The 27,071-nt window shown below is 49.3% G+C and overlaps 2 protein-coding genes across 3 annotated transcripts in view; one reads left to right on the top strand and one right to left on the bottom strand.

Annotated features, from left to right (window-relative positions):
* The window catches only part of LOC306818383 (ras-related protein ralB-A-like), a 28,258-nt gene that overhangs the window by 421 nt on the left and 766 nt on the right, over positions 1–27,071 (bottom strand). Inside the window, exons 1-4 of one of the 2 annotated variants that reach the window (XM_079335945.1) lie at positions 1,965–3,289; positions 1,012–1,208; positions 732–940; positions 264–438 (exon numbers count right to left, since the gene is read on the bottom strand). In XM_079335945.1, coding sequence (XP_079192071.1) covers positions 264–438; positions 732–940; positions 1,012–1,125 — 498 coding nt within the window. In that variant the 5' untranslated portion in view covers positions 1,126–1,208; positions 1,965–3,289. Of the gene's footprint in view, positions 1–263; positions 439–731; positions 941–1,011; positions 1,209–1,964; positions 3,290–27,071 lie in introns of those variants that run through there. The other variant, XM_079335946.1, reaches the window with a different exon arrangement.
* LOC306818538 (inhibin beta B chain) lies at positions 4,089–8,465 on the top strand. The gene is made up of 2 exons (XM_079336173.1): positions 4,089–5,208; positions 7,630–8,465. The coding sequence occupies exons 1-2, from the start codon at positions 4,812–4,814 to the stop codon at positions 8,403–8,405; spliced, it is 1,173 nt and encodes a 390-aa protein (XP_079192299.1). The 5' UTR covers positions 4,089–4,811; the 3' UTR covers positions 8,406–8,465.

Below are 27,071 nucleotides of genomic sequence, written 5' to 3'. Positions count from 1 at the left end.
ACAGGAAACTGACTAACACCGGCGGTTAGCTTGTGCTAGTGTGTGTTAGCTTGCAGTGTAGCTAAACATAATGTCCTGCAGGGGGCGGAGCTTCTAGGGATGATGAGCCCAGGAGGAGGGGCCACATTTCTACTGACTGCGCCTTTAAAAGGAGCTGTGACATCACACGTCTGTTCTATGTGTCAGTAAGAAGGCAGCTGGTGTTACAGACCGGAGAGAACAAAGGGTTAACGTTGTCGCACTGAGCTCTGGTTATTCGTTACCTTGTCCACGTTGGCTCTCGTCTTGGCCGAGGTCTCCACGTACTGAACCCCCCACTCGCCCGCCTTCGCCGTGGCCTCGTCTGCAGAAACCTGCCGCCGCTCCTCCAGGTCGGACTTGTTCCCCACGAGGAGGAGCGGGATGGCCTCCTCCTCCTTCACCCGCAGGATCTGCTCCCTGACATACAGGAACAAAACACTTCCTGTGACAGCTGCGGAACCTTCATGACAAAGACAGGCCGCTCCTTGTGACCCGTGAACGGGCAGGAAACAAACCGGTCAGCATGCAGCTCTTCTACACCTTCATGGACTTTAAACACCTTTTTACAGGGACAGATTCTCCTTTTATTACAAACTGGATCAGAGGTGGACGTTTATGAGCTCTATTAAAGTATGCTGTCATGAGCTGCCTCTTGTTCATTTAATGTCACATGAGTGGGAAGGTAAATATCCAGCAGGCTGTCTGCTCACCTGAACTCCGAGGTGGCGGTGAAGGACTCGTGCTCTGTGATGGAGAAGACGAGCAGGAAGCCCTCTCCACTCCTGAAGTAGTTGTCTCTGATAGCAGCGTAGTCCTCCTGACCCGCCGTGTCCAGGATGTCGATCTGAACGTCCTCGCCGTCCAGCACCACCTTCTTCCTGTAGCTGTCGGCCTTGGTGGGCTCGTAGTCCTCCACAAACTGCGATGGAGATGTTGTTGAGTAACAGGACGCAGAAAGGGCTTATGGGAAATGTAGTGCTGTCTACTCACCTCGTCATACATGAACTGCAGGGTGAGGGCGGACTTCCCCACTCCTCCACTGCCCACCATGATCACCTTATGGAGAACCAGAGACGTCTGGTTCTTGTTCTTACCCGAGGCCATGATTCTGGTCTGCCTGAATCCAGCCGCTCACAGCTCCAGCCGAGACGAGAAACCACCTGAAGAGACGAGCAGGAGCTGGCAGGCTAGGACGCATAAAGACACATAAACATGCACAGTTACACAGCAGCTGCTATAAAACACACAACTCTAAATGTTGACGTGTTTGCATTTCGTGGAGAGGACAGCGAGAGCGGAAAATGACTCATGTATAAAAAAATAACAGACTGTTTCTCCATCCACATGCAGACAGGTTTCAGTCATGACATTTAGAAAGATGAGCAGCTGTGTGTGTGTGTGTGTGTGTGTGTGTGTGTGTGAGTGTGAGAGAGAGATCCAGCAGGGCCTGCTTATAAAGACAAAGTGTAAACAGCCCTCCTGTCAGGGAGCTTTATGCGGGCTGAAGGCTGCAGGGTCACATTCAGGACAGATGGAAACAAGAGGGAATTAAACTCTTCTGTAAAAAAGTAATAAATGATGAAGCTGCGTGTTTGTCCTGAAAGAGGAACTACAACTCATCCTGTCAACACGCAGCTTCCTCTCTGTAAGAACCAGCTGTCAGCTGAAACACACGCATTACTAGACACTGAAAACCCACTTCAGCTCTTCCCGGTTCCCGCCTTCAGCCTCTAAGCCGTCTCTGATTGGTTAAAAGCGTCAAGAGCACTCCCCTATGTCGCCTGTCATTGGCTGTTAGGCGTGTCAGTTAGAATAGTGATAGCTTGCTACCGAGACAGTGAAAGATAACGCTTTCTTTCGTCTTCAGTGAAAAGAGGTCAGACAAACTTTAAAGGAAAGACTTCAGAAGTGTTAAACTACACAGAAAATGAAATACAACTCACCTGCTAACGTGTTGTCGTGTAGTTTGCTGAGAAATCCGCCATACACGGACACACACTCAACTTTTACAAGTTGACCAGGAGAGTCTCTGCCCCACCTTGTACCCGGACTCTACAAAGATTGTCGATTATGAGAGGAGGAGCGACTCCGTGTCTAAAAAAAACGGCGATAAACAGCGAGCTGGCGGTGCTAGCGTAGCCGTTACCAAGGCGACCGATTTTGCCGTTACTTAAAATAAAGGCACACAAATCTCCTTTTTAAAACAAATATGACCTCACTCTCATGAGACTAAATGATTGTATCCACAGGCTTTAAACAAGTGTGATCTTGTTCGGCGAAATGTGGCCGATCACCATTTTTTAAGTTCAGTGAAGCTCAGAGACGGACTCGACCGGGAAAAACATACCAAGTGATACCTCTTGTTTTTCCTCTATCTAAGGACGAGATAGATAGCATTAACAGGATGTGACGTCACGGAATTCCTCGTTATCTATTTTCTATAAATAATCATTTAAACGCCAGCATATTTTCTAGAGAGTAATATGTGACTATAATGAACAGACCTTACATACCAGGCGTGTGAAAATGCTTTTTTAAAAATATACATTTGTATACAGAAAATATATCAGTAAGCTACACGACTAATAATAAACGATGAAATTGGTATTCCTTGAACTTTACTTCTTAATTGAATAGAAAACTGATTGGCTGTCCAACACGGAAGGTGCTGCATGTAGTTCCAGTATTTGGAACAAAGATGGCGCTGTTTCATTATATTACACTTCGCAGAGTGGATCACTGCTGTTTCTGTTCCTGAAACACAGAGCAGAAGTGATGTGAAACTACAAACACTTCAACGTCTTAGAGTTTCAAATCAAAGGTCATATTTGAGAACCTTTAATTATATTAACAGTTTTATTTGGAAACTTTAAGGATTCAGATTTATACAGATACAGAACAACAAGTGGGAATTTAAATCAAAATCAAACAGGGTCGTATGAGGAGAGAAACACACCTGACATGCTTCTCCTCTTCAGGTTGTTGAGAGGTCAGAGGTCACCTTAGCCGCTCCTACAGCTCGGGCTGTGTGGAGCTGATTTTGTTTGGAGTTTTTACTAACAAATGACTTCCTGCCATGTGGGCTCAAAGTGGACACACACACATTGGATGAGCTGTTGAGGATCAGAGTCAATTTGAATACAGAGGTTCGGGCTGTTTGCATACATGGGTGTCTTTTTGAGGTTTATTTGTAGCTGAAATTTTACAGTGAATGAAATCAATCATTACACACACTTTGTGTTTTCTCCTCAGACTTTATCCAGGTGTTTTATCCTTTTGAAAAGATGTAAACATTCCTCTGAGTACAGACTCAACTGAACAGATTCACATGATACATCACATCCAAGTTGGACAGTGTTCTGGGGCCCCCTGACTGGTCTGGGGCCCCAAGCCGTTGCCCATCTCTGCTGTCGTTTGTCTTGATTTATATGCAGAGCTTTGAGAACAAGTCTCTTTTTAAAACTCTTGTGGGTTTTTTTAATAGAAGAATAAAATGATGAAAAAAACATTCAAACATAAATATATGTAAGCTCTCAGGATGATGAACTCTGGCACCCACATCATCTGTTTTTGTTTCAGGATGTGTTTTTAAAATGTGTGTGATGACACATTTAACAACTACTACTCCAGTATGTATCCTGAAAACCTCTGAAGACTTGACACAGGTTCTCAGACACAGGTTCTCCTCCACCAAACCTCGTTCATTTTTATCATTTATTTATTTAATGTTTGATGATTCTACTCAGGCCAGGTTTTTTTTTTTAAACTAAATTTCTTTTTGCTTGAAGTTTGAATATGAACCCTTATCACGAACTACATCCATTTATCAGCATGTGTTTAGATTTCATGGAGAACAAAGATCTTCTATTGATGACAGATGAAACACTTTGAAGTTCCTATAACGTGCACAAGTGGATCTCTAGACAGCTTCACTACAGCTTCATTATGCAGCGCGACGTGAATCCCTTGAGGAATAATTCAGAGATTTCTCCTGAGGGAGCACACCGCCCCCCTCTCTGCCTCTCTCTCCTCATTGGCCCCGCCCCCCTGATTTGACCCCCCCTGTATATAAAATGTTTTCGGTGTGTTGCGGATCCCGAGTCTCACACGCCAGAATGGAAACGCTCCTTGGTGCGCTCACTGGCACTCCTCCCTCTCCTCCTCTTACTCGGCAGCTTCTGAATTGCGCATCGGCACTCCGGCAGCAGCACACCGGGAGTCACGAGCAACAACGAGAGAAAGACATTTAGAGAAGTGAAGAAAAGTGAGGGAGATGATGAGCTGTGTGTGCGCGCGGACCAAACAGATGATGGATTGAACTTTAAATATGTGCAGGTGGGATCTGGGTCCAACTCTTCTTCGTTTGTGGAATAAGTTAAACAGAGATTTCCAGCTGGGCTGATGCTGATTAATGAAACCATGACACGTTTTCTTCTGCTGCTCACAGAGGTGATGCTTTTTGTGTGAGGCTGATCCAAACTCGTACGCAAAGAGTCCCTGAAAGCGGGAATAAAACAGGACTTTGCTTCCCGTTTTTGACAGGTTGCTGACAAAGACCAAAGACATCCAAATAACGATGTAAGAAAAAGAATTCCTGCACGCATTGCAGAGTGAATGGAAACAAACTGCACCGAGTGGCATCCAAGTGCGTCAGAAGTGAGCGGAGCGCCGTTACGCATGGAGACAGCTCGGCACTGAGAGGATTGTTCTGCCTGTTCTTACTTCTTTTTTTATGATTTTAACTCTGACAAAAGAGGGAAAAAGTTATTCTACTCCTCCTCAAACAGAAAATGAGTAGCTGTCTTCTCAGACTGGCACTCCTCGTGGCTTGCGTCCTCTCCATCCGCTGCACTGCTGCGCCCGGGACCGAGGCGGAGGCGCACACGGCGTCCCAGGATACCTGCGCGTCCTGCGGCGTGGCTCAGCCGGAGGACCCCGAGTCGGGGAGGCTGAACGTGGACTTCCTGGAGGCAGTGAAGAGGCACATCCTGACCCGGCTGCAGATGCGGGAGAGGCCCAACATCACGCACCCGGTGTCGAAGGCGGCCATGGTGACGGCGCTGAGGAAGCTGCACGCCGGGAAGCTGCGCGAGGACGGGAGGGTGGAGATCCCCAACCTGGACGGACACCCGATGAGCAACGACGTGCTGGAGGAGAGCTCCGAGATCATCAGCTTTGCGGAGAAAGGTGCGTGATGGAGACAGGATGCAGATATTTCACACTTCTGACTAGAATTAAAAACTCATTCAAACACATTTTAACATTGAACTAAAAAGCAACAATATTAAACTTATTACAGCCTATTAGGAACAGACAGCTTTAATGAGAGGACCCCATTGAACTGCCCTGAAAGGTTGACTTTGCTAAAGTAGAATTGTTTAAAGCATCTTAAGGAGAGAGGACTGACTGGATGTGATCTTATTGCATTTTCAAAGGCTTCAAACAGCTGAGACAGAACAGGTCCAAACACAGACGCTGGTTCATATTTGAACTCCTCACTACTTTCATTCAACTAAAGTGTGCTGTGACTGAAGGAGGGACAGGGAGCTTTTGTGTCATAAGAGGTCTGACCTCTTGTTTGTATGAAATTCAATAAAAAAGATGAAGCACCGCTGCACAGTGAACAGCAGCCAGCTGTGTGTGTGTGTGTGGTTGTCTCTATCCACTGACTGAATGAGAAACAAGCCACAGAGCCTGCTGATGTTGAACAGATGTTGATTCAGAGGTCTGAAATCCCGCCAAAGACGATGCTGCTGCTGCTGCACGGTTTAGTAAAAGTCACAGAGATCAGACCAACAGAAACTTTGACTTACTTCAAGCATTCATGAAAAGAATCCTGCTGCTTGTTATCTTACACACACACACACACACACACACACACACACACACACACACACACACACGTGTGTGTGTGTGTGTGTGTGTGTGTGTGTATCATTTGTCTGTCAATGAAAACCTTCCAGAAGAGCTCGTTGTCAGGTTGAAAGTTGCAGACGAGTCGGTCGAGGTTGTTGCACACAGAGCTGATCAGTTCTGGGATAAGTTTGATTTTTAAGCGTTCCTGTGTGTTGCGTTCATGTCCTGGAGAGTAAGTTGGACATCTGGGAGTCCTGGCTTCTGTCTCAGTGTTTTGTTCACTTTCCTGGACGCACACACAGACACATTTGTGCAGCTTTCCTCGGTGTCGGCGGAGGTTTGCTCCCTGCTGAGAGCCTTTAGTTTCAGATGTTTCTCTCTGTGGCTGCTGTGTTGTCGACCTTCCACCTCGGCGTCGTCAGCGTGCCAGTTGGCTGCGTTACGGTCAGCGAGCGGCTGTCAGTGGGGACGTGGCACGGTGACAACACTCAGAGGAACGTCTGAAAGAAACTTAAAATGATCAATGACACCACCTGCTTCGCCCACGTGTGTCCGTCCACTGCCTGGAAACATCTGCTTTCCACATCAACAAGTGCTGCTCCGAGTCACAGCTGTGTCTGTGTGTGTGTGTGTGTGTGTGTGTGTGTGTGTGTGTGTGTGTGTGTGTGTGTGTGTGTGTGTGTGTGTGTGTGTGTGTGTGTGTGTGCGTGCGTGCGTGCGTGTGTGTTATGTCCGAGTGGCCTCCATCCCTGTTTGTGTGTCTCTGTCTGTATTAATGCTTTTCTTTGCTATTTGTCGCTCTACATTTAGGTGCAAGCTTCTACTTCCACATTGTGTGTGTGTGTTTAAGTGATTGTGTGTGTGTGTGTGTGTGTGTGTGTGTTTAAGTGATTGTGTGTGTGTGTTGAGTCAGTCAGAGCTTTTGTGTGGGCCGTCTTGTGGCCTGAATGCAGATTGACGGACTGAAACCCTGCAGCCTGGCACCCCCTTACAATTTAGTGTGCGTGTATGAGTGTGTGTTTTCTTTCCCTCTTTGTGTGTGTGTGTGTGTGTGTGTGTGTGTCACATAAATAGCTCCAGGTAAATAATGGATGATCAGTCTTTTGTAGTTTTTCATGTTGGATTAAAGAGAAGTTCTTGTCCGGTGTGTTTCAGTGAACGTAGAGTCAGAAGAGATAGAACAGCTCTGCAGCCCAATGTAAGTTAGTACAGGTGGTGATCAGAAAGTGTTCGTGAACCTCTGCTCGTGTTTTGTCAGTTACAGCTTGGTATTGTTCACAGTTTGAGTTGAGCACATCCTCGATGTCGTCATGCTGTCCTGAAGTTCATTTGAGGAAGCAACATCTCCTCATTACGGTTTCCCACAATGCAGCTGGTCGTCTGTGACAAATGAATTCTCTGTCAGACAATAATGAAGCCTGGAGCTCACGGTGCGGCGGACACGCCCTCCTCTGACTCGTCCTGCAGAGAACTTCTTCTTCTTCACTCTCTGATGCCTTCGAGTGATGGAATATGTGAAGACAGACGAACACGTAGCACCTGCAGCTAGAACTTAGCGTCAGGGGGAACTCCTTCAAGGTGCCAGGAAGAAACCTGATTGGTCCTCTTCCTCAGGTGAACAGGATGCATTCGCTCAGTGTCTCTGCGTGGGAGGTTGGCCCTGATGAAGGCCTGGACTCTGTGGAGCGCTGCGGACGCAGACACAGAGCTCCCTGATCACTAATCCGTCTCTCCTGTGTGTTTTTTCCTCAGATGATTTGGTGACGTCCAAGTCCAGCCTGTTCTTCCAGATCTCCAACGAGGGGAACCAGAACCTGTATGCCACGCAGGCCACCCTCTGGCTCTACTTCAAGTTGCTGCCGTCCCCCCTGGAGGTGCGCCCCAGGAGGAAGGTGACGGTGAAGGTGTACTACCAGGAGCCCGGCCTCAGCAGTAAGTGGAACCTGGTGGAGAAGCGCGTGGAGCTGAAGCGCAGCGGCTGGCACACCTTCATGCTGACCGACGCCGTGCGGCTGGTGTTCGAGAAGGGCGACCGGCGTCAGAACCTGGACGTGCGATGTGAGGGCTGTGAGACGGACGGCGTCGTCCCCGTCCTGCTGAACCACAATGACGAGTCCCACCGGCCCTTCCTGGTGATCCAGGCCCGGCAGGCTGACAACAAGCACCGTATCCGTAAGAGGGGGCTGGAGTGTGACGGCAGCAGCAGCCTGTGCTGTCGACAGCAGTTCTACATAGACTTCCGGCTCATCGGCTGGAACGACTGGATCATCGCTCCGTCCGGTTACTTTGGGAACTACTGCGAGGGGAACTGTCCCGCCTACATGGCGGGCGTCCCCGGCTCCGCCTCGTCGTTCCACACGGCGGTGGTGAACCAGTACCGCATCCGTGGGATGAGCCCGGGCTCCATGAACTCCTGCTGCATCCCCACCAAGCTCAGCACCATGTCCATGCTCTACTTCGATGACGAGTACAACATCGTGAAGCGGGACGTTCCAAACATGATCGTGGAGGAGTGCGGCTGTGCTTGACTTTGTTTTCATTGTTTTTATTTAAGGTGGAACTGATTTGAAAAAACAACAAAAAAAGAATATAGAAACAGAATATTTATGGAGGGAACACGCGTGCACACAGCCTCACATATCTACACAGCGTCATGTATGCCTGCACAGAACTTGTACATATATTTATGTTTGTTGATATATTTTGTTATATTGTCCATCAGAGAGACGTGAAGACTTGTCCTCCACACCGTCTTCATGTGTAGAAACAATCCAAGGTGCAGAGCATGAGCCTTACATGAGTCACAGTGTGTGCACGTGGGACCAACACTAGAAATGTTAATGCACCAATCACACTTCACCAACGTTCAGCACTTCAGCCTCCAGCTCCAACTGAACACCGGCTTCAAATAAACACTCTGGTCTGACCCTCCTCCTCCTCCAGTATCAAACATCACATGTTGCACAGAGTTCATCATTTCAGCCGTTCATCTCGTCTTTGATGGTGAGACATGAAGACATGTTTCTTTTCCCTTCACTCCTCTGAAGAAGAAGAGATGCTCCTCCTCCTCCTCTGTCTGAAACACCAGATCCTGTTTCCCATCTGTCTGACGTCGCGCTCTTCGCTGAGCTCCAGCTTCACTTCCTTCCACATGTGGAAATGAAATCACTTTCAGGCTATCCATATGCAGCGGGGTTTAGAGAGGCGCTCTTTGATAGCACTTGTAGATTGAAATGCCTTTAATCATGCTGCTGTGGGGCGCCGTCGCCCACAGACCTATGAGGAGAAATAAGTGCCCAATGAGCTATGCAATGTATAGTATTTACCTGACCAGCTGACTGAAGCTCTGCTGACAAACCATGCACCATACTTGAAATGTGAGAGTGGCGAGCAGGGGCAGGTCGGGCTTCGGCCGGGAGGGGGAGGAGCCAAACGTGTTGTTTTCTTTATTTGATGTAATTCCCCCCCACATAAATAAGACAAAGCTTTAACGGTTTGTGACAAAGTGTTTCTAAGTTTGCTCATCCGAGCTGTCCTAAATATCTGTCCGTTATCCTCCACTTGTTCCTGTTCAGGGTGGCAGGGGGCGGAGCTAAGCCCAGCAGTCACTGGGTGGGAGGCGGGGTTACATGGTGATCATTTTGACATGATGATGGATGATGACTGGGGTGTGGGGGAGGGGAGGGGGGGGGGGGGGTAACTGTGACCCAGATGGGAGGCTTGCTTGAACAGTAGTTTTGGTGTCTTAATGAAGGAGTCCCGGTGGAGTTCCCGTCACGGCCTGTTTGGCACCGAAACACACTTTGAGACAGTTTCAGGTCTCTGACTTCACTCTGATATTTTCAGGTCAGACGCTGCAGCCACCTGCTCTCTCTCTCTCTGCTTCATGATATTCTTCATACTGAAGAGAGACACCTGAGGCTCAGGTAGCGATCGCTCCACCTCCACTCTGCCGCCGCTGTGATCTGTCGCTTGTTCTTCCAGGCGAAGCGCTTGTTAGATATTTGCACTGAGGAGCTGCGTGACGAGTGACGCGGATACAGAAAGAATAGAAACTGCCATTGAAATCAAAGTTATTTTTATAGAAGCGTCATGGAGCTCTGTTCTAATGTATTATACCTAATCATGGAACCAAAGAGGCCAGCAGGTTAAAGATGGCGTCATGTTGGGGGGGAAAGAGGCCTAAACACTGTATCAGGGTATAATATTATCACTCCACCTTTCTTCTACATCTTCCTGCTTTTCTTTCTTCTTAGCTCTCGTCTCAGATTCACACATGCCGTCTGACCCCTGTACAGTCCGTGTAACATACCAACATGCTTTGAAATATTTTGTTCTTTGTTATTGTTGAAAATAAATTTCTTATTACCAACTTTAAGGACTTCATGTTTGTGTGTTAAGACGTTAGCACTCTTTAGTTAGCTGCTGCTAGCTTCATGTAAACGGACACAGAATGATACAAACAATCAGTGAGTATGTTCTTCTTCTTGACTCAAACACTTTTTATACACAAGGGGGAGGAGCCTGTCATCCATGTAAACACGGCTCCGCCTACTTCAATAAAATGTGTACAGCAGAACATGTTCCTCTCAGCAGCTGGAGTATGAACAAACCTTTCCATAGAGCTCTATGAGCCCACTCAGACATACAGGCCTAATTATACCCACAACAAACCTCAGCAGGCCTTCAGGGGTCAAGTGTTTAACCTCCGAGGTCACTCACGCCGGGATTGGGAGGAGCGACGCTTCGGCCACGACTGATGCTACGTTCGCAATTAGCGTCCTGATTTTCTTTCCAGCTGAATGAGTCTTTATAGAAGATCACAATCAGGACAGCCTGAGAGGGAGTCAAACCCCAGGTGACACACGACACACACACACACACTATCACATGCACGCACACACACACACACACACACACTATCACGCACACACACACTATCACACACACACACACACTATCACACACACACATTATCACACACACACATTATCACACACACACACTATCACACACACGCTATCACATGCACGCACACACACACAGACACACTATCACACACACGCACACACACTATCACATGCACGCACACACACAGACACACTATCACACACACGCACACACACTATCACATGCACGCACACACACAGACACACTATCACACACACACACGCACACACACATGCACGCACGCACACACACACTATCACACACACATTATCACACACACACACGCACACACACTATCACATGCACGCACACACACACAGACACACTATCACACACACACACACACACACTATCACACACACATGCACACACACACACACTATCACGCACACACACACACTATCACACACACACACACTATCACACACACACACACTATCACTATCACACACACATGCACGCACACTATCACACGCACACACACAGACACACTATCACACACACACTATCGCACACACACACACACAGACACACTATCACACACACACTATCGCACACACACACACAGACACACTATCACACACACACACACACACTATCACATGCATGTACACACACACTATCACACAGACACACACACACACACTATCACACAGACACACGCGCACACACACACACACACACACAGGTGTAACTGCTCCTAAACAAGCTGCTAAGTGTGGGTGGAAGTCATGGAGAAGTTGCTAAGTGCTGTGAAATCCTTCGTCTCAGTCAACTCGTAATCTGACAACTGACGAAGGAAGGAGTCAGCTCTGACATCGTCTGCTGTCGCTCAGGAATGAGGCGAGAAAGTAAGACGGTGAAACATCAGAGATCATTATGTCTGCACTTTGTGACCCCGGTGGGGGGGGGGGGTTTAAACTTGAGGAAAGAATGAACCTGGGCTGCAAAGATAAGCTGAAGGTGGACATGCTGAAAGTCGCTACACGCTGACATTTGTCCTGTTTTTTTAGATGTCGAACCAGAGTCGGGTTTTCTGGCTCAACTTGGCCAAACACCACGACGCAGGGAGCGTGAGCGGCGTGGAGAGGACAAATACCTGCAGCAGCACTTTGTAGTCCCACATCTACATGAACCACTGCATGAGCGAGGTGACACAGGAGAGAGCTGTTTTATCATGTTTCTCACCATTAGCAGGTCGAGCACAAAACACAGGAATGTTAATGAGCGGCGCCGGGGGGGGGGCGGCGCTGCGTGACACACTCGTACCTGCAGTGAACAAGCTGCGTGGCGTTTTGACAGGTGAAAAGTCTTTATGTGTTTTGACAGAGTGGTTCGCTCAGGCAGACACATGAGCGGGACTCGATGTGCTCGCTCTGCTGATTTACAGCCAATCACAAGCACATCTAATTTGTTTCAGGACTGGGAGGGATCATGACCTGTCAATCATATTTTCAGAGCCTGTGACAGGCTAGCTGTCGCCTGGAGGGGAGGATTGAAACCTGCAGAGGAACAGCAGCTCTCCACTCGTCAGGCTCTGAAGACAGACTTATCAATGCATCCACGGATCTGAAACTCAGGTGCAATATTCAGCATGCTGAGAGCTCGACCTGCTTCTCATCAGCATGTTGTTGATTAGTTCTCTTTTTAATGAAGTCCTGTTTATCATTCCAGCGTCGGCCTCTGGCTTGGTACTCAGGATTTTTCCACAGCCGTGTTCAAATATTCGGGGGATTTTTCTCCTCGTGGATGATTCTTACATTTTTCTGCACTTCAGTGAAAGTGACATAAACATCTCTGAGTGGCTCTCGGCCTCTGAGTCAGGGGGGAAGTTTGGGAGTCGGGCTGGTTGGAGGTAAATGTGGCAGGAGCTGCAGATCTGAGCGAGGAGCAGCTGCAGGGAGAAGAGGAGCAGTCTTGGTTTGTTCTCATGTATTTATGGTGGAGAATGACTGGAATGTTCCACTGCACTTATCAAAATATGCACGTTACATCTCCAGCTTTTCTCTCACCCGAGGCCTCCGCTCGCAGCTTCACCCTCGCCTTATCTCCTCCTGCGGTTTCTTCGTCACGTCGTGACATTAAAGCTGACACGTTCAGCACCTCTTCGGGCCGTCCTCCGGGGAGAAGTCGTAAAGGATGATTGACGGCTCAAACTCAGAGGGAGCGAGCGAGGGTCAAACGCAATCACAGAGAGCTGCCCCTAGTGTTTAAAATGTGTACTGCAGTCTAAACTCTAATCATCCCAGAGAGCTGTCTCCCCCCCTCCTCTCACACAGGTCAGCATGTGGTGGACACTGTAGCTTCAGTGTTTAGCCAGCTCAGCATGTGGTGGACACTGTAGCTTCAGTGTTTAGCCAGCTCTGCATGTGGTGTACACTGTAGCTTCAGTGTTTAGCCAGCTCTGCATGTGGAGGACACTGTAGCTTCAGTGTTTAGCCAGCTCTGCATGTGGAGGACACTGTAGCTTCAGTGTTTAGCCAGCTCTGCATGGGTCTGTAAAGCTTTCTGTGTTTTTTATTCTTCATTGTAAGAGCCAAGTTAAAAACAGTTAAGTGAAGCTAAGATGTGTACGAGACGCAGCCGTCTGACATGTTTCACTTTTGAAGAGTATGTTTAGAGGCTCGGGAGTTTTGTTTTCCTCATAAAATTCAAAGTATTTGAAAACAGAAACTTGTGACCATAGAAGGTGAGTGTTTGGTGTTCCTGTTTGGGTCCGCTCCGAGGCTTCAGGTGTGAATTCATTTGGAGATGCTTGGCTTGGCGGGCAGGCAGATTCTGGGATGTGGTTCCTTCTCATCATGTTCCTGACTCACTCTTCAGACATCTGACTTCAGCCTGAGTGTACCAGGTCGCCAGGACTCCGGCCGCCCTGACACACTCAACGATACGAGAGTTATTAGAGACACTTCAGGACGCCGTCTGAACGTCTCTGCTTCAGACAACACCACAGACGACTTTGGACAAAGTCTCACAACAACAATCATCACAAACAGATGATGGAACCAAGCCGCAGCCTTATTAAAGCCAGGCTGAAGGATTACACAGGAATGTGAAGATGTGACTCTGCAGACAAACTGTAAAACGTCGAGTCTTGAACCTCCTGATGACTCGGTGAGGTGTAAAGAACACGACGCCAGCCCTGCAGGATGACGTGTGTCTCAGTTTTTTCATGCGTCTGATTGGATGTTTGCACCATGTGACCCTTTGGATGACTCGAGGTTATGACTGAGCTGAAGGCCGGTGCAGCTCTCAGGTGATGGGAGACGGTGTAAAGATGGGGCATGCTGGAAACATTCACACATCTGTTCTGTCTAAAGGAAACAGATGTTGGAGAAACATGTGGATGTCACTTCCTGGTATCAACCCCGAGCAGGAGTTATGTTTGTTTACTGTTCAGTCAGGCTGTCATTAGCCTAGCTTAGTATGAAGACTGGGAGCAAGTGGAAACAGCTGGGTGTTACCTGTCACACCTAAAACACCTAAACAAAGGGCTACATAAATCACTACATGCTTTAGGACAGGTGTGATCAGCAGCTTCACAGCTGGAGGACAGGTGTGATCAGCAGCTTCACAGCTGGAGGACAGGTGTGATCAGCAGCTTCACAGCTGGAGGACAGGTGTGATCAGCAGCTTCACAGCTGGAGGACAGGTGTGATCAGCAGCTTCACAGCTGGAGGACAGGTGTGATCAGCAGCTTCACAGCTGGAGGACAGGTGTGATCAGCTGCTTCACAGCTGGAGGACAGGTGTGATCAGCAGCTTCACAGCTGGAGGACAGGTGTGATCAGCACCTTCACAGCTGGAGGACAGGTGTGATCAGCACCTTCACAGCTGGAGGACAGGTGTGATCAGCTGCTTCACAGCTGGAGGACAGGTGTGATCAGCTGCTTCACAGCTGGAGGACAGGTGTGATCAGCACCTTCACAGCTGGAGGACAGGTGTGATCAGCAGCTTCACCTGGCCACAGTCCTATCCCTCCAATAAAGGCACAAGAAGCCCAAAGCAAATCTTTGAAAAAAAAAAAAATGCGGGTTGAAGCACGGGGGGGCGGGGCTCGGATCAGCTGATGGTCGTCTTTGAGGAGAAATGGAGCGACTCTTTCTTTTCAGGAAATGTAAAAAGGTGATGATGTAACTCATCTTGTACTTTTTTACGGGGGAGCTCAGTGGGGGTCCGGCGCATTGTGCTCCCTAAACGCTCCAGATGGTTAGTTAAGCTGGAGCTGCTGCTGGATCACTGCGTCCAACTGACCCGCACGGTGCGCCGCCACCGCCGCTGACGAGCGTCCTGCTGCATCAATATTCATGAGCAGGAGACTCATTAGAATATTCATAGGGCGGAGGGTTCATGAGAGTTCATGACTATTCATGAGCAGCTCTAATCTAACGGAGGAGAAGGAGGCGGCGCCCCCTCTGATGATCAGCTCCTCCATTAATGAGAGCCTCATTCACAAGTGGACAGCCAGCAAGCTGCCATTTTTGTTGCCTGATTAAGCCTGATGCTTATCCCCGTTTCTAGGTCAGGGCGAGGCATACCAAAAGCATTAGAGCATCAAGAATCGGGCCGGTGACTCGGTTAAGAAAACACACTGTACCCCGGGACCTCATTTAACCGTGACACCACCTCTGACAGAGCTCGCCACTTCCTGCAAACACGCAGCACTTTCATCACACACTCCCTCTGTCTGTCTGTGTGTTTGGTCTTTTTTCATGTTTTCATTGTTGCACCCGGCGCACCAGAAAAGTAGGACAGAGCACGTTGCAAAAGGCACAATGGGGGACAGTTTGCTTTTCTTGGTAACTCCTAATTAGGCATTGTTCTCACTTGAAATGTTTCTTTTGAATAATTGAGAGTAATTTAAAGGAAAGTGAAAAAAAGCACATCCATTATCTAAATCAGGCCACGTGTGTCTGCAGGCTTACATGAGTATTATTTAAGAGCTCTGATTGGAGGCCCCTCCCACAGGACTGGAGGCTGCTGTCCAGGCAGGTCGGCTCTTGTTTGGAGCCGTCTGAATAAAGGGTTAAAGCTTGCTTTCTGTCCCTGAGCTGCTGCTGCTGCTGCTGCTGCTCGGCCTCTCGGGGGCACATACTTGTGGGGCACATAGATTCTCTCATTAGTTCTGCAGATTTGGGGCCCTCGGGCTTCTCCTGTGCACATGTGTTGGGAGCGTGGTTCCCACTGTGCTCTGCAGCTCTGATTGAGTCTCTGATTGCTTCGACATTAAGGGGGCCGCAATTCTTGTGTCATGTCCAGACTGATGAATTGCTGGAGCGGGAATAGGGGGGGGCGGCTCGTAGGCTGACGCTCAGGACTCAAGGACTGAAGGAATTTGGCACCTGCTGGTTAGAAAGGATCCTGCTCTGATGACTGGATGAAAGTGGATAACCCTCACACTCTTTAAAGTACGTGTGAGTGGACGGAGGTCGCTGTCAGTTGAGGGTTAGTGACGCTCAGGATCAGCTGGTGCTCCTGCAGGTGTTGCTGCTCAGCTGCAGACGGGCTCATCAGATCCAGAACATCTGTGAGTGAAGCCTCTGGATGTTTGCTTGATGCTCATTGGCTCAGGGGGCTGCAGGGCGAGCTGCTTCTTTCAGTTAGTAAAGGCTCAGAGCAGACGTGTGGTTCATCCTCTGCTCGCTGTGAGACCATCTTCAGACCTTTTCACCGTCTGTACGTCACTGATGGATGATGAGCTCCATCCTCACACACAGGTCCATGCTGCTTCACTGAGGTGAACTCACTGACCTCTGACCCTGCACAGTCAGTCCTCCTCCACATCAACCCGTCAGGGCGGGAAACACTCGTCTGCTGTTTTTCTTGCTGCACGCTGTGAGTCTGCATTTTTAATCACCACTTAGCTCATTTCAAACGCCGCCGCAGTGATGAACTCATCCCTGTGGAGAAGCAGCTTCCAGAGAGTCGACGCCTGGATGGAGGTGTGTCAGATAGTTTAACCACAGTGATCACAGTCTAGGTGTGAGTGAAGGCGAGTCGCCTCACGCCGAGGCGTCCCAGCCGGCTAATCTCCAGCTATGAGTGACTGCATCAGTTCCAAAGCTGCTGCTTCAAAGACAGCTCGTATAACCAAGAGGCTCACAGGATGCCATCCTGCCATCGGATCCTTCTCCTCCTCAGCACACACTCATGGGCTGAAGCTCGGAGCTCTGAAAGATTTATGAGCACACTTGTTTTTCCAGGAATCACCAGAGTCCTGATGTTGGGACACGGTCAACAACACTGCTGTTCTAAAGGACTAAGAATAGGACGCAGTCAACAGGATCCTCACACCGAACACGCTCCTGTTCCTGCGTGATGTCAGACTTGAAGACTGGCTGAAGAGGAAGAGGAAGCTGCTGGTGGCTGTGATGAAGACGTTCGCTCTGCAGGAAATAAAGACGTGACAGTTTTATGGCTTTATGATGAGACACCGCTCAGCCAACCCGCCTTGTTTCAGGGCTGTTTTCATTACTGCCTGACCTGGTAATAGCACGTGCTAACATGTGTGACAATAAAGACAGCACACACACACACACGCATACACACACACACACACACACACACACACACACACACACACACACACACACACACACACACACACAGAGTATTGTTCAGGAGAGATGGCAACGATTCAAGAAGGCAGCTATTAAAGGAGCTTACTGCTTCTGTTCACTCAATGAGCAACATCACACACACACACACACACTCACAGACAGACACACACACACACACTCACAGACACACACACACACACACACACACTCACAGAGACACACACTCACAGACAGACACACACCCACACTCACAGACAGACACACACAGTCAGATACACACACACACACACACACAGACACACACCCACACTCACAGACAGACACACACAGTCAGACACACACAGACACACACCCACACACACAGTCAGACACACACCCACACACACAGTCAGACACACACCCCCACACACACACACACACACACACACAGTCAGACACACACACACACACACAGTCGGACACACCCAGTCAGATCCACACACACACACACACCCCCACACACACAGTCAGACACACACACACACACAGTCGGACACACACAGTCAGATACACACACACACACCCACACACACAGTCAGACACACACACACACACACACACACACACAGTCGGACACACACAGTCAGATACACACACACACCCACACACACCCACACACACAGTCAGACACACACACACACACACAGTCGGACACACACAGTCAGATACACACACACACACACACACACACCCACACACACAGTCAGACACCCCCCCACACACACACACACACACACTCTCTCATACAGGGGGATAATTTATGGTAATATATGGTGTGTGCATGTTTACGTTAAAGGCCGCCTGATAAGCATTGTGTGTTTCTGGGATACAAATGATTTGTTTGGGGTCTATGGGGGCCCCCCATGTCCCCCCAATGTCCCCCCATGGCTGTCCATGCCCCCCCATGGGGACTGAACAGACTGAGGCAGTGTCTCCACCTGGGCTCTGTCCATCCCTCACAGGTTGTCCTTCAGGGAGCAGGACTCATTCTCATGATTCAGCAGCTTCTGATCTCCAATGAAACACATACACACACACACACACACACACACACACACACACACACACACACACACACTATGAGGTCACTGCAAGGAAAGGAACCAAGGAGACATGCTGTGTTTCCTGCCTGACAGTCCTCTCTGGGTCCGAGGCTCTGCTCTGGTGTGAACATGGTGCACAGTTTCCAGGGGACTCGTTGGACTCTGAAGCTGCTGACGGACTTTTTCCTTCTTCTCCTGTTTTGCACAGTAAAGTGTTGGACACGCTGACGTGTGCAGACCTGCATCCATCAGCCCGACAGGTCCACATGACGGAGTGAAGGCTCCTCTGTGACGAGTCTGGGCGCCTTCAAGAATGTCTTCATGTGCTCAGCGGGAACACGGCGTCTGAACAGAAGCCACTTTGTAATGTTGATCATGTTGTATCAGCTCCTAACAAGCCATCAATCACGGCTCCTTTCCTCTGCTCTTATACAGCGGCCATGTGTGTGTGAAGGTTTGGATCATGTGACTGACACGAGTAGCTCAACATCAGCTTCTGCAACTCAACCACTTCATCCAACATGAGCTAGCTCTCTTTAGCATGCAGAGTCCTGCTTAGATGGCACTTTATGGACTTCCTGTTTGAGCTCTCAGTCAGAGATCATCCAGCTCGGAGGCCATGTTTGACAGGAGGTGAAATATGGTTGAACATGTTCACCACAGAGAACAATAAACAGTGAGCACAGATTGTTTCCAGATCCAACTGTACGTGTTTGAAACTGAACTCTTTGTTTGTTTTAAGGCCGTCAGACATGATTTACTTCCCTCCCATCGGAAGTTTGTCTCATCAGATTGAAGAGACGAGGCGGAGCACTCACGTTGGAGGAATAAATCACCATCAGCGGTGACTCTCCTGATCAGGTTGTGGGACCGGGCCCTTCCTCTGCAGCTTCTAATCAGGCCTGAGAGAAAGCAGCTGCACGCTGATATGAAGGGAAGCTTCTCAGGAGAGAGCAGGTGAGACGTCTCTCTGCTCGCTCCTCGTGAGCAACTTGAAAACACAAAGGTCTTTTCCTCCCTGATGGAAATGCAAAGTTTGGCTGGGTGATTGTGGCGTTGCTCCGGGTCACTTGTACAGTAGTTGAGATGTTTCCCATCTCTCAGAGTAACTGGAACAAGATGTCCTCCGAGTGGACGGTTAAAAGGCGGATGGTTTCTGGGGGAGGAGGGGCAGGCTGTAAGATTGAGTTGGTAAAGCGAGGGAGAGAATTGGAACGGCAGTGGGCCGGGTTCCTAATGCACACAGCGAAGGCCAAAGTTTAGAGCCGCTCTGTGCCGGGAATACCAAGCGCCTGGCTCCCTGCTCGGCGGACAATGGGCCGATGGGCGTGCTACGGCAGCTTAATTCTCAAAGAGCGAGAGGCGAGCGCTGCCCATCTCATTCAGTGCTGAGCAACAGGCCCAAACTGCATAAAGACACTGTGAACGTGGCAGAAACTGAGCCATCTCACAAACTCACCCAAAGCTCAACATTCAGCAACTGGACCACTGAACCAAATATCCCAACCGACTCTTCAGAACATCTCAAATCATTTATGACCAATCAGAACGCTGCTGATCGCTGGCTACATGTCTGATATGTCACGCTCTGTAAGTCAGGGGAAACTCAAAGCATGAGGTTGAGCGCGGCTGTGGTCATGCATCAGCACTGTTTATCGACCCGCAGCGTCGGTCCGCCTGTGTCCCTCAGAGGACTCGTCCTGTTTCTTCATGTCGCCCAGCAGGAAGACAGTATAGATTCCATCATGTCGACTTGAGTGGATGAACAGTGTGTGACCTGCAGCCTTCTTCTTCATCACTACAACCTCCCAGCTTCTATATTTAACTTCTAACAACCCAACCTTCAGTATCTGATCTTCCCCCCGTATTCAAACCATTCTCCAGCATGTGGAATCAAACCTCAGCTGACAGTCGGCACAGCTTCACTCAAACATGATGAATGTTGGTTTGTGGTAGCAAAGAGGGGGCTCCATTAGCACATGAACTGTCAATAAGACTGTCGTGGACTCCAGGGCGAGCAGAGAGATGACTTTGAAATGACGCATTACATTCGGCATCATGTTTGTTCTCTACACTCTTTCCCCCTGCTCTCGTTGAGGATGACTCATCGCGTCTCAAACCTTGCAGTGCTGCAAGCTTTAAAGTCAGCCTGGGGTTCCAGCTCTATTTGGAGGGGTGCCTGTGAGATCCTTGACATTTATGGGCCCTGATTATTGTCAAAGACAGCCTCTATAGTGTGCATCATTTCTGCAGATATCAGAGCGCCTGGCCTGTGCTGACGGGGTCTTTGTTTCCTCTGCACACCGGCTTTGACTTGTGTTTGAACAAACGTACCACTCTCGGTCTGCAGGCTGAACTTTCTGCTCCCTGAGATGTTTGCAGTGCGAGCGAGAGGCAGCATGCTGCAGAATGTGCAGAAACTTTTCGCTCTGACGCTGGTGCTGACGGCAGCTCGGCTCCACGTGTCCCATGATTAATCTGCAGGTCATTAGGCGCCGCGCAGCGCCGCTGAAACCCGATCCTTTTCACTGCTCACTTTTTTTTGTTTGTCAGCTCGCCACTGAATTAGCAGAGAGAATACATTAGCATACTAAATACCAGCGCAGGCCTGGTGAGAGACGAGCTGGAAGCTTTTCTCAGTAAAACCTTTTCTCAAGGAGTCACGTTGACAAACTTTTTTAAGTCTGATTAATGATGTGCTGTTACATGCTGTCCATCAAAGCTGTCCTGTGATTACTAACACGTCGAAAAGAATCACCTTCTTTAGGACTAAAGAGCAGCTAGAGGAGGTGGAGGACGGGTTATGTTCAGGTCCAGGCTGAACAAAGTGAAGCACATAATGCAAAGTAAAAGAAGACTCAATGATTTGTATGCTTGTGCCCGTAAAGGCAGGCAGCGGGGTTCATTAGCATAACAAGTGCAGCGCGACCAAAAGCCATTTTGCTTCCTTTGTTTCAGCTAAGCAGCTGTCATTTGCAGAACATTATGCATTTTGGATTCTTCTATGCTAATTTTTGGGGGACAATTTTTCCAACAATAAGCACTCGGGCATCGAACAGAAAGCCTTTCATGGCACAGACCCTGGGGTGCCCCGAGCCGTGCCAAGTCAAACAATGGCTTATTGCTCTGAGCAAGCACATCTCAGCCTTCAATAAAGCATTAAGTTCCCAGCAGCCCAAATCCCCCCGAACCGCTCACACACACACACACACACTCAACCTGCTCCCCAGGGCCTCCTGTAAATTAATCAAGATATTAATCAATATTGACCGGGACATGCATGGAAATCAATTGTTCCATGCTAAGCAGTGTGAACATGATAAACTGCATGTATCACAGCTCTTCAGATCACAACTCAGATCCCCCCCCCCCCCCACTGGCTCCAGGTGAATTCTCCTGATTATATCCTGCTGTCTTCTCTCAGTCAGCTCACTCCGACTCTCTGCAGGAGAAACAGCAGGACGATGGAGGAGACACTCCGGGGAGGACGGAGGACACACTCCGGGGAGGATGGAGGACACACTCCGGGGAGGATGGAGGACACACTCCGGGGAGGATGGAGGACACACTCCGGGGAGGATGGAGGAGACACTCCGGGGAGGATGGAGGAGACTGCTGTCTGTTTCCAGACTCTGAGGACACGAACCCTTGGGGTGTCTGTGCTGAGAAAGAAAGTCAGCGTGATGTCTTCGATCGATCCCGCTCCCAGCAGAAGCTTTTAGCAGTGAACTGAATTAGCGGAGTGTGATCATGTGTGTGCATGTGCATAGATGCGTTCGTGTGCGTGACAGTGTGTGGAGGTTGGGTTGTGTTCGACTTCATTGTATGACTTGAATTATAACAGTGTTCAGCCCCGGGCCACGGCTCTCCCTGAACGGGCAAAGTCAACTCAAATTGGGTTATGGGAGACCTCGGGCTGAACAGCCGGGCCACCAGGAATCCAAAATAAAGCAGCGGCCCCGTCTCCCCCCCAAAAATAGACCACCATCAGCAGCAGGAAACCAGGTTAACACTGAGGAAAAACTTCCCAAGGTTTTTCAGTGAACTCGGATCCTCCTCGTCTCCCCCTGACCTCCGGGATCCCAGAAGGTCAGATTAAAGAGCTCCCAATGTGACTTCCAACTTCTCCGACCGAACAAAAGAGGGCGCTTTAGAGGTCATCGCTTGACCCCTCGGGGGCAAAATCAATGACATTATTATCAGCAGGAACAACGAGATTACATCCAATCAGCCCACTTTGAGAGGATGAGGAGGTGAAAGTGCCCGACGAGGAGTCGGCCTTTTAACTCCGTCACATCTCCAGCTGGCACTCAGACAATAACACTTCCAGAGTCAGAGTCCAGCGTCCTGATTGGACCAAGAATCTTCTAGTAAAGGAGCCTGCGGGAAGGTCAATGTGGACTGAAAGGAAGAAGAGACGATTGTCCCTCCGCTTTCAAACCCAACAAGATCTTCATGGGGGGACGTGAGGACCCCTCTGAGAACGATGCACCTTTTTATTTACATGCATGCATGGACAGAGTCATGCAGCAGATTCAGTCGTGCCATGTGACGAGGGTTAGGTCAAAGTATGAAACAGTCAATGTCAACTAACAGCAGAAGAAGAAGACCCAACAAGATCAGGTGATGGACCAGTCAAAGTTCAGACGTCTGCTCCCGGCCTCCTCCTCGCTCAGACAGCTGAGTCTGCAGGAACTCAGCATCTCATAGTTTACTGGTTCTCTGCAGTGAGCCTTCAGATTCTGCACACTCAAATAAATCCATCAACACCAGTAAAACCAGTCTCAAACATGGAGCAGCTGATGTTCAAATGGAGCAGATTCATTCAGCCTTTCTCTGGGCATAATCAGCCATGACTCTCCATGCCGCATGTATCACATCACATGTTTTAGAGTGGGGGAGGGGGATATGTGTGTGCTGTTGGTATTAGTGTGTGTGTGGGGGGGGGGGGGGTTGCTTTACGTGAAACAGGGGCTTCTAAGCACAGGCTTGTCCAAACATCTTGTCCGGCTCTATTCTGACAGCAGGATTAGAAGCACCTGCCATCCAGACAAAGGCAGGCCTCAAGCTAGATGAATGAAGTGCTACTAACCCCAAACTCCCCCCCCCATCCTGGTCCTCTCCACGGAGGGCTCCTCTGAGGGCAGATGTAATGAGTCAATTCAGCTCTGAAGACGTGACGCTAACTCTCTGACGTGTGCTGGAGCTCGCCGTCACAACCATGTCGATATAAACGCCATCGGAGAGAAGGAAAAAGTTGTGCATTTTTCCAAACCTTCAAAAACTCTAAACACAGCTTGGAGACGTCGGGGAAGCTGAACAAGGGAGCGGCCTGTTTGAGGCGTTCACAAAGTTTGTGAAGACTGAGGGAGGAGAGGGAGACTTGTTTGGATGTGTGTTCTCGTCCGTCTTCTGGACTATAATATTTTAGAGTTTAAAGTGACGTGGGCGTCGCTGATCCTCACACTGCTCTCTTTCTTCCCCATGTTTAGTGAAGCACAGCAGGATGAATGTCCAATAAAAGAGATTTTCATACATTATGGTAAAGATGCTGAATTATCTCTCAGCAGAGAATAAAAGCCTCCCTGAGTCGGGGGGGGGGGGGGGGGGGGGGGTGTTGTTGTTGGTGGAGGGAGAGAGGCGGAGGGGGGATAACGAGGAGGGGGTGCAGGGTGACAGCGCCCTCGGGATCTTTCTCCTCGGCCCAGCGTGGCGCTTGTCTCCCGCTCTGTTCCCTGATTGAGAGAGCGACCCGGGGGCTGGCAGGCCGACGAGCTCGCCACGGGATCTGGCCACATCAAGTCAATCTGCATCAGAGTCAGAGAGCGAGGAACAGGAAGGAGCTGGACGGAGGCTGGACGCAGGCCAGCATCAGGTACAATGTGACATGGATATCATCCACGATGCACAAGATGCCAACACGGCTCCTTGAGCCAAGGTTTCACTATGAAGGAGGTTTTTAATGATCTCACTTTGTTGCGTACGTTAGAGGGAGACTTTATTTCACTTTCTGAATCTTGATGTCAGACTTGTTGGTCTGCTTGTCTGAGCATCCACAGACAATAGTCTGAACACTTGTGATCTCTCTGGTCCAAAGGTGTCCGGCATGACGAGTGCTGCGTGTGGTGCCAGGACTTATTACTCTGGTCTCAAGCCGTCCCTGTTGGAGGTAGAACGAGGGCTCCTCTCGGTATCATCCAACTGTCAAACATGAGCGCTCCCCACTGAGATGAATTTGGAACAGTCTTTTTTTTTCAAACCCTTGCATGATTCCTGGGTGGTTCTCCCCCCTCCCCCATTCTCCCTGCCTCCATCCTCCCCTCCCTGTGTCTTTTGCCTTTCTGGTCCAGTTCCCATTCCTAAGCCCTGGGGTGTTGACAGCAGCACACATGATCATTGGGGTTCACATACGTGTTTGGGCTCCTGTTTCTTTCTTTCCTGAGAGCCAAGGTGCTGAAAGAGAGAGAGAGAGAGAGAGCAGGCGCTGTTGTTTGGCGTACAGGTGAGCATCTGTTTAAGGAGCGTCAACCGCAGGACATCCAGCATGCTTTTGATCCCACCTCTGCCTTTGATTCGGTACACGGCAGAGTACAAACAAGGATCTGAATGGAGCCCCTTTCATCCTGAGCATCAGGGTGGACGGGGTTAATCTCTCTCTTAAGTGGGCGAGTTAGGCAATAGCTTGTGAAAAATGAGAGGAAGGAATCATTGCTGGTGGAACACGGGCTGTGAATTTAGACTTGAAATGCTCTCTGTCACGTACATTACAAAAACACTCCAAAAAAGTCTGAATTACAGAAAACAAACAAACAAACATGACTTTGTCATAGTGCAAAACAATAAAACATGTTCATCAAACAACGCCATTTTCTGCAACTAGCTCGAGAACACCAGGCGCAGCACGGTCCTTCAGTTATACTCTAACCTTAAACATGTGGAGAAAACTGGATCTCAATCATCACATTTTAAATATGCAACTCTCATTGTTGAAAACTGGTGCAAGGTCAAGGCTAAAAAAATAATATGTGTCCACTAGAGTCTGTCTCCTGCAGTGAGTCAGTCTCCATAGAGCTCTATGTTAACATGTCCAACAGTATCTACGGTGAGACTGAAGGGACAAAATACCATGAGGTTAATGTGATTAACTGGTGAATGCTGACAGCCGTTCTTTATGTAGATTGTGATGTGTGATGTGTTTCTTCACAGCTGTGCTACAAAAACAGGATAAAGTTACAGAGATTGAATCTAGTTTCATTTAGTCTCTTAAATCCAGGTTGGACGTGGTCACGGTTCACTGCGTCAGCCTTTAAAAGCTGCTTGTTTTTCATGTCTCCGGGTTTACTTCAGAGATATCCAACATGCTTGGTTAGTTTAAGTGTCCTGAAAGCAGAACTCCAGATCTGACAGATTTCTTTGCCAGGCTTGTTTTTCCTCAGATATCATAATAGTGGTATGAAGGCCGGTATGAAAGGCGACTCTGCATGACGAATGCACTGTTGGGGTTAGTTGTGGTGGTCTCGGTGAGGAAGAGGCTCCCGGCTATCTCTGACACTGCAGAGAAAACAACAGCGTGAAAGGAAAGCCTTCTCTTAACGAAACCTGGGTGGTAATGAAGTCAGATACTTAATCCTCGGCTTAAAGTCTCACAGTTTGGACACTGTTGACATTTTCCACATTTCAGGCTCAAACTTAGGGCCAAAGACTTGTTTTAAACACACCCACCCACAGCAATGACGGTGGATCCCAGACTTCACTGGAATTTTGCCTGTTTTAGAACCTGAGCAGGATTTCCAAGATAGAGCTTAAAAAGTGATGTCATATAAATGATTTATGTGTGTAAATAACACAGAAATTCTGCAGCTCTTAAAAGTAAACAAGAACATTTGTAACTTCCTGATAATTGAGACTTTCATCTTTTTGGGGACGGCCAGCTGCTATGGATGGAGAGCACCCACAGACTGTAAATATGAATATGTGAAGCCTGACTGTCATGGAGTCCCCTGTGTATCCCTGCAGGGGGCGCTGGAGTCCCCTGTGTATCCCTGCAGGGGGCGCTGGAGTCCCCTGTGTATCCCTGCAGGGGGCGCTGGAGTCCCCCCGTGTGTTCCTGAAGGGGGCGCTGGAGTCCCCCGTGTGTCTCTGCAGGGGGCGCTGGAGTCCCCCGTGTGTCTCTGCAGGGGGCGCTGGAGTCCCCCGTGTGTCCCTGCAGGGGGCGCTGGAGTCCCCCGTGTGTTCCTGCAGGGGGCGCTGGAGTCCCCCGTGTGTCTCTGCAGGGGGCACTGGAGTCCCCCGTGTGTCCCTGCAGGGGGCGCTGGAGTCCCCCGTGTGTCCCTGCAGGGGGCGCTGGAGTCCCCCGTGTGTCCCTGCAGGGGGCGCTGGAGTCCCATGGATGGCGGTCTCCGTGCTGGAAATGCTGTCTCAGGCTAACTTTGAGTCAAGCTAACGAAAGGCTGAGAGCTGAGGCGGGTTTTAAGCCTCCTGACAAACCGTTACACGGCGCCCACCTGTCAATCAGCTCAGCTACACGCCTTATTGTGAATAACTCTGATCCTTCATCCAATCAAAACTGCTGAGTCATCAAAACATTCCCCCCCGTACAGTGT

This window comes from Symphodus melops (assembly GCF_947650265.1).
Source record: "Symphodus melops genome assembly, chromosome: 23".
Classification (NCBI taxonomy): Eukaryota; Metazoa; Chordata; class Actinopteri; order Labriformes; family Labridae; genus Symphodus; species Symphodus melops.
Note: the sequence above shows the minus strand (reverse complement) of the source record. Positions and strands in the feature narration are given on the sequence as shown.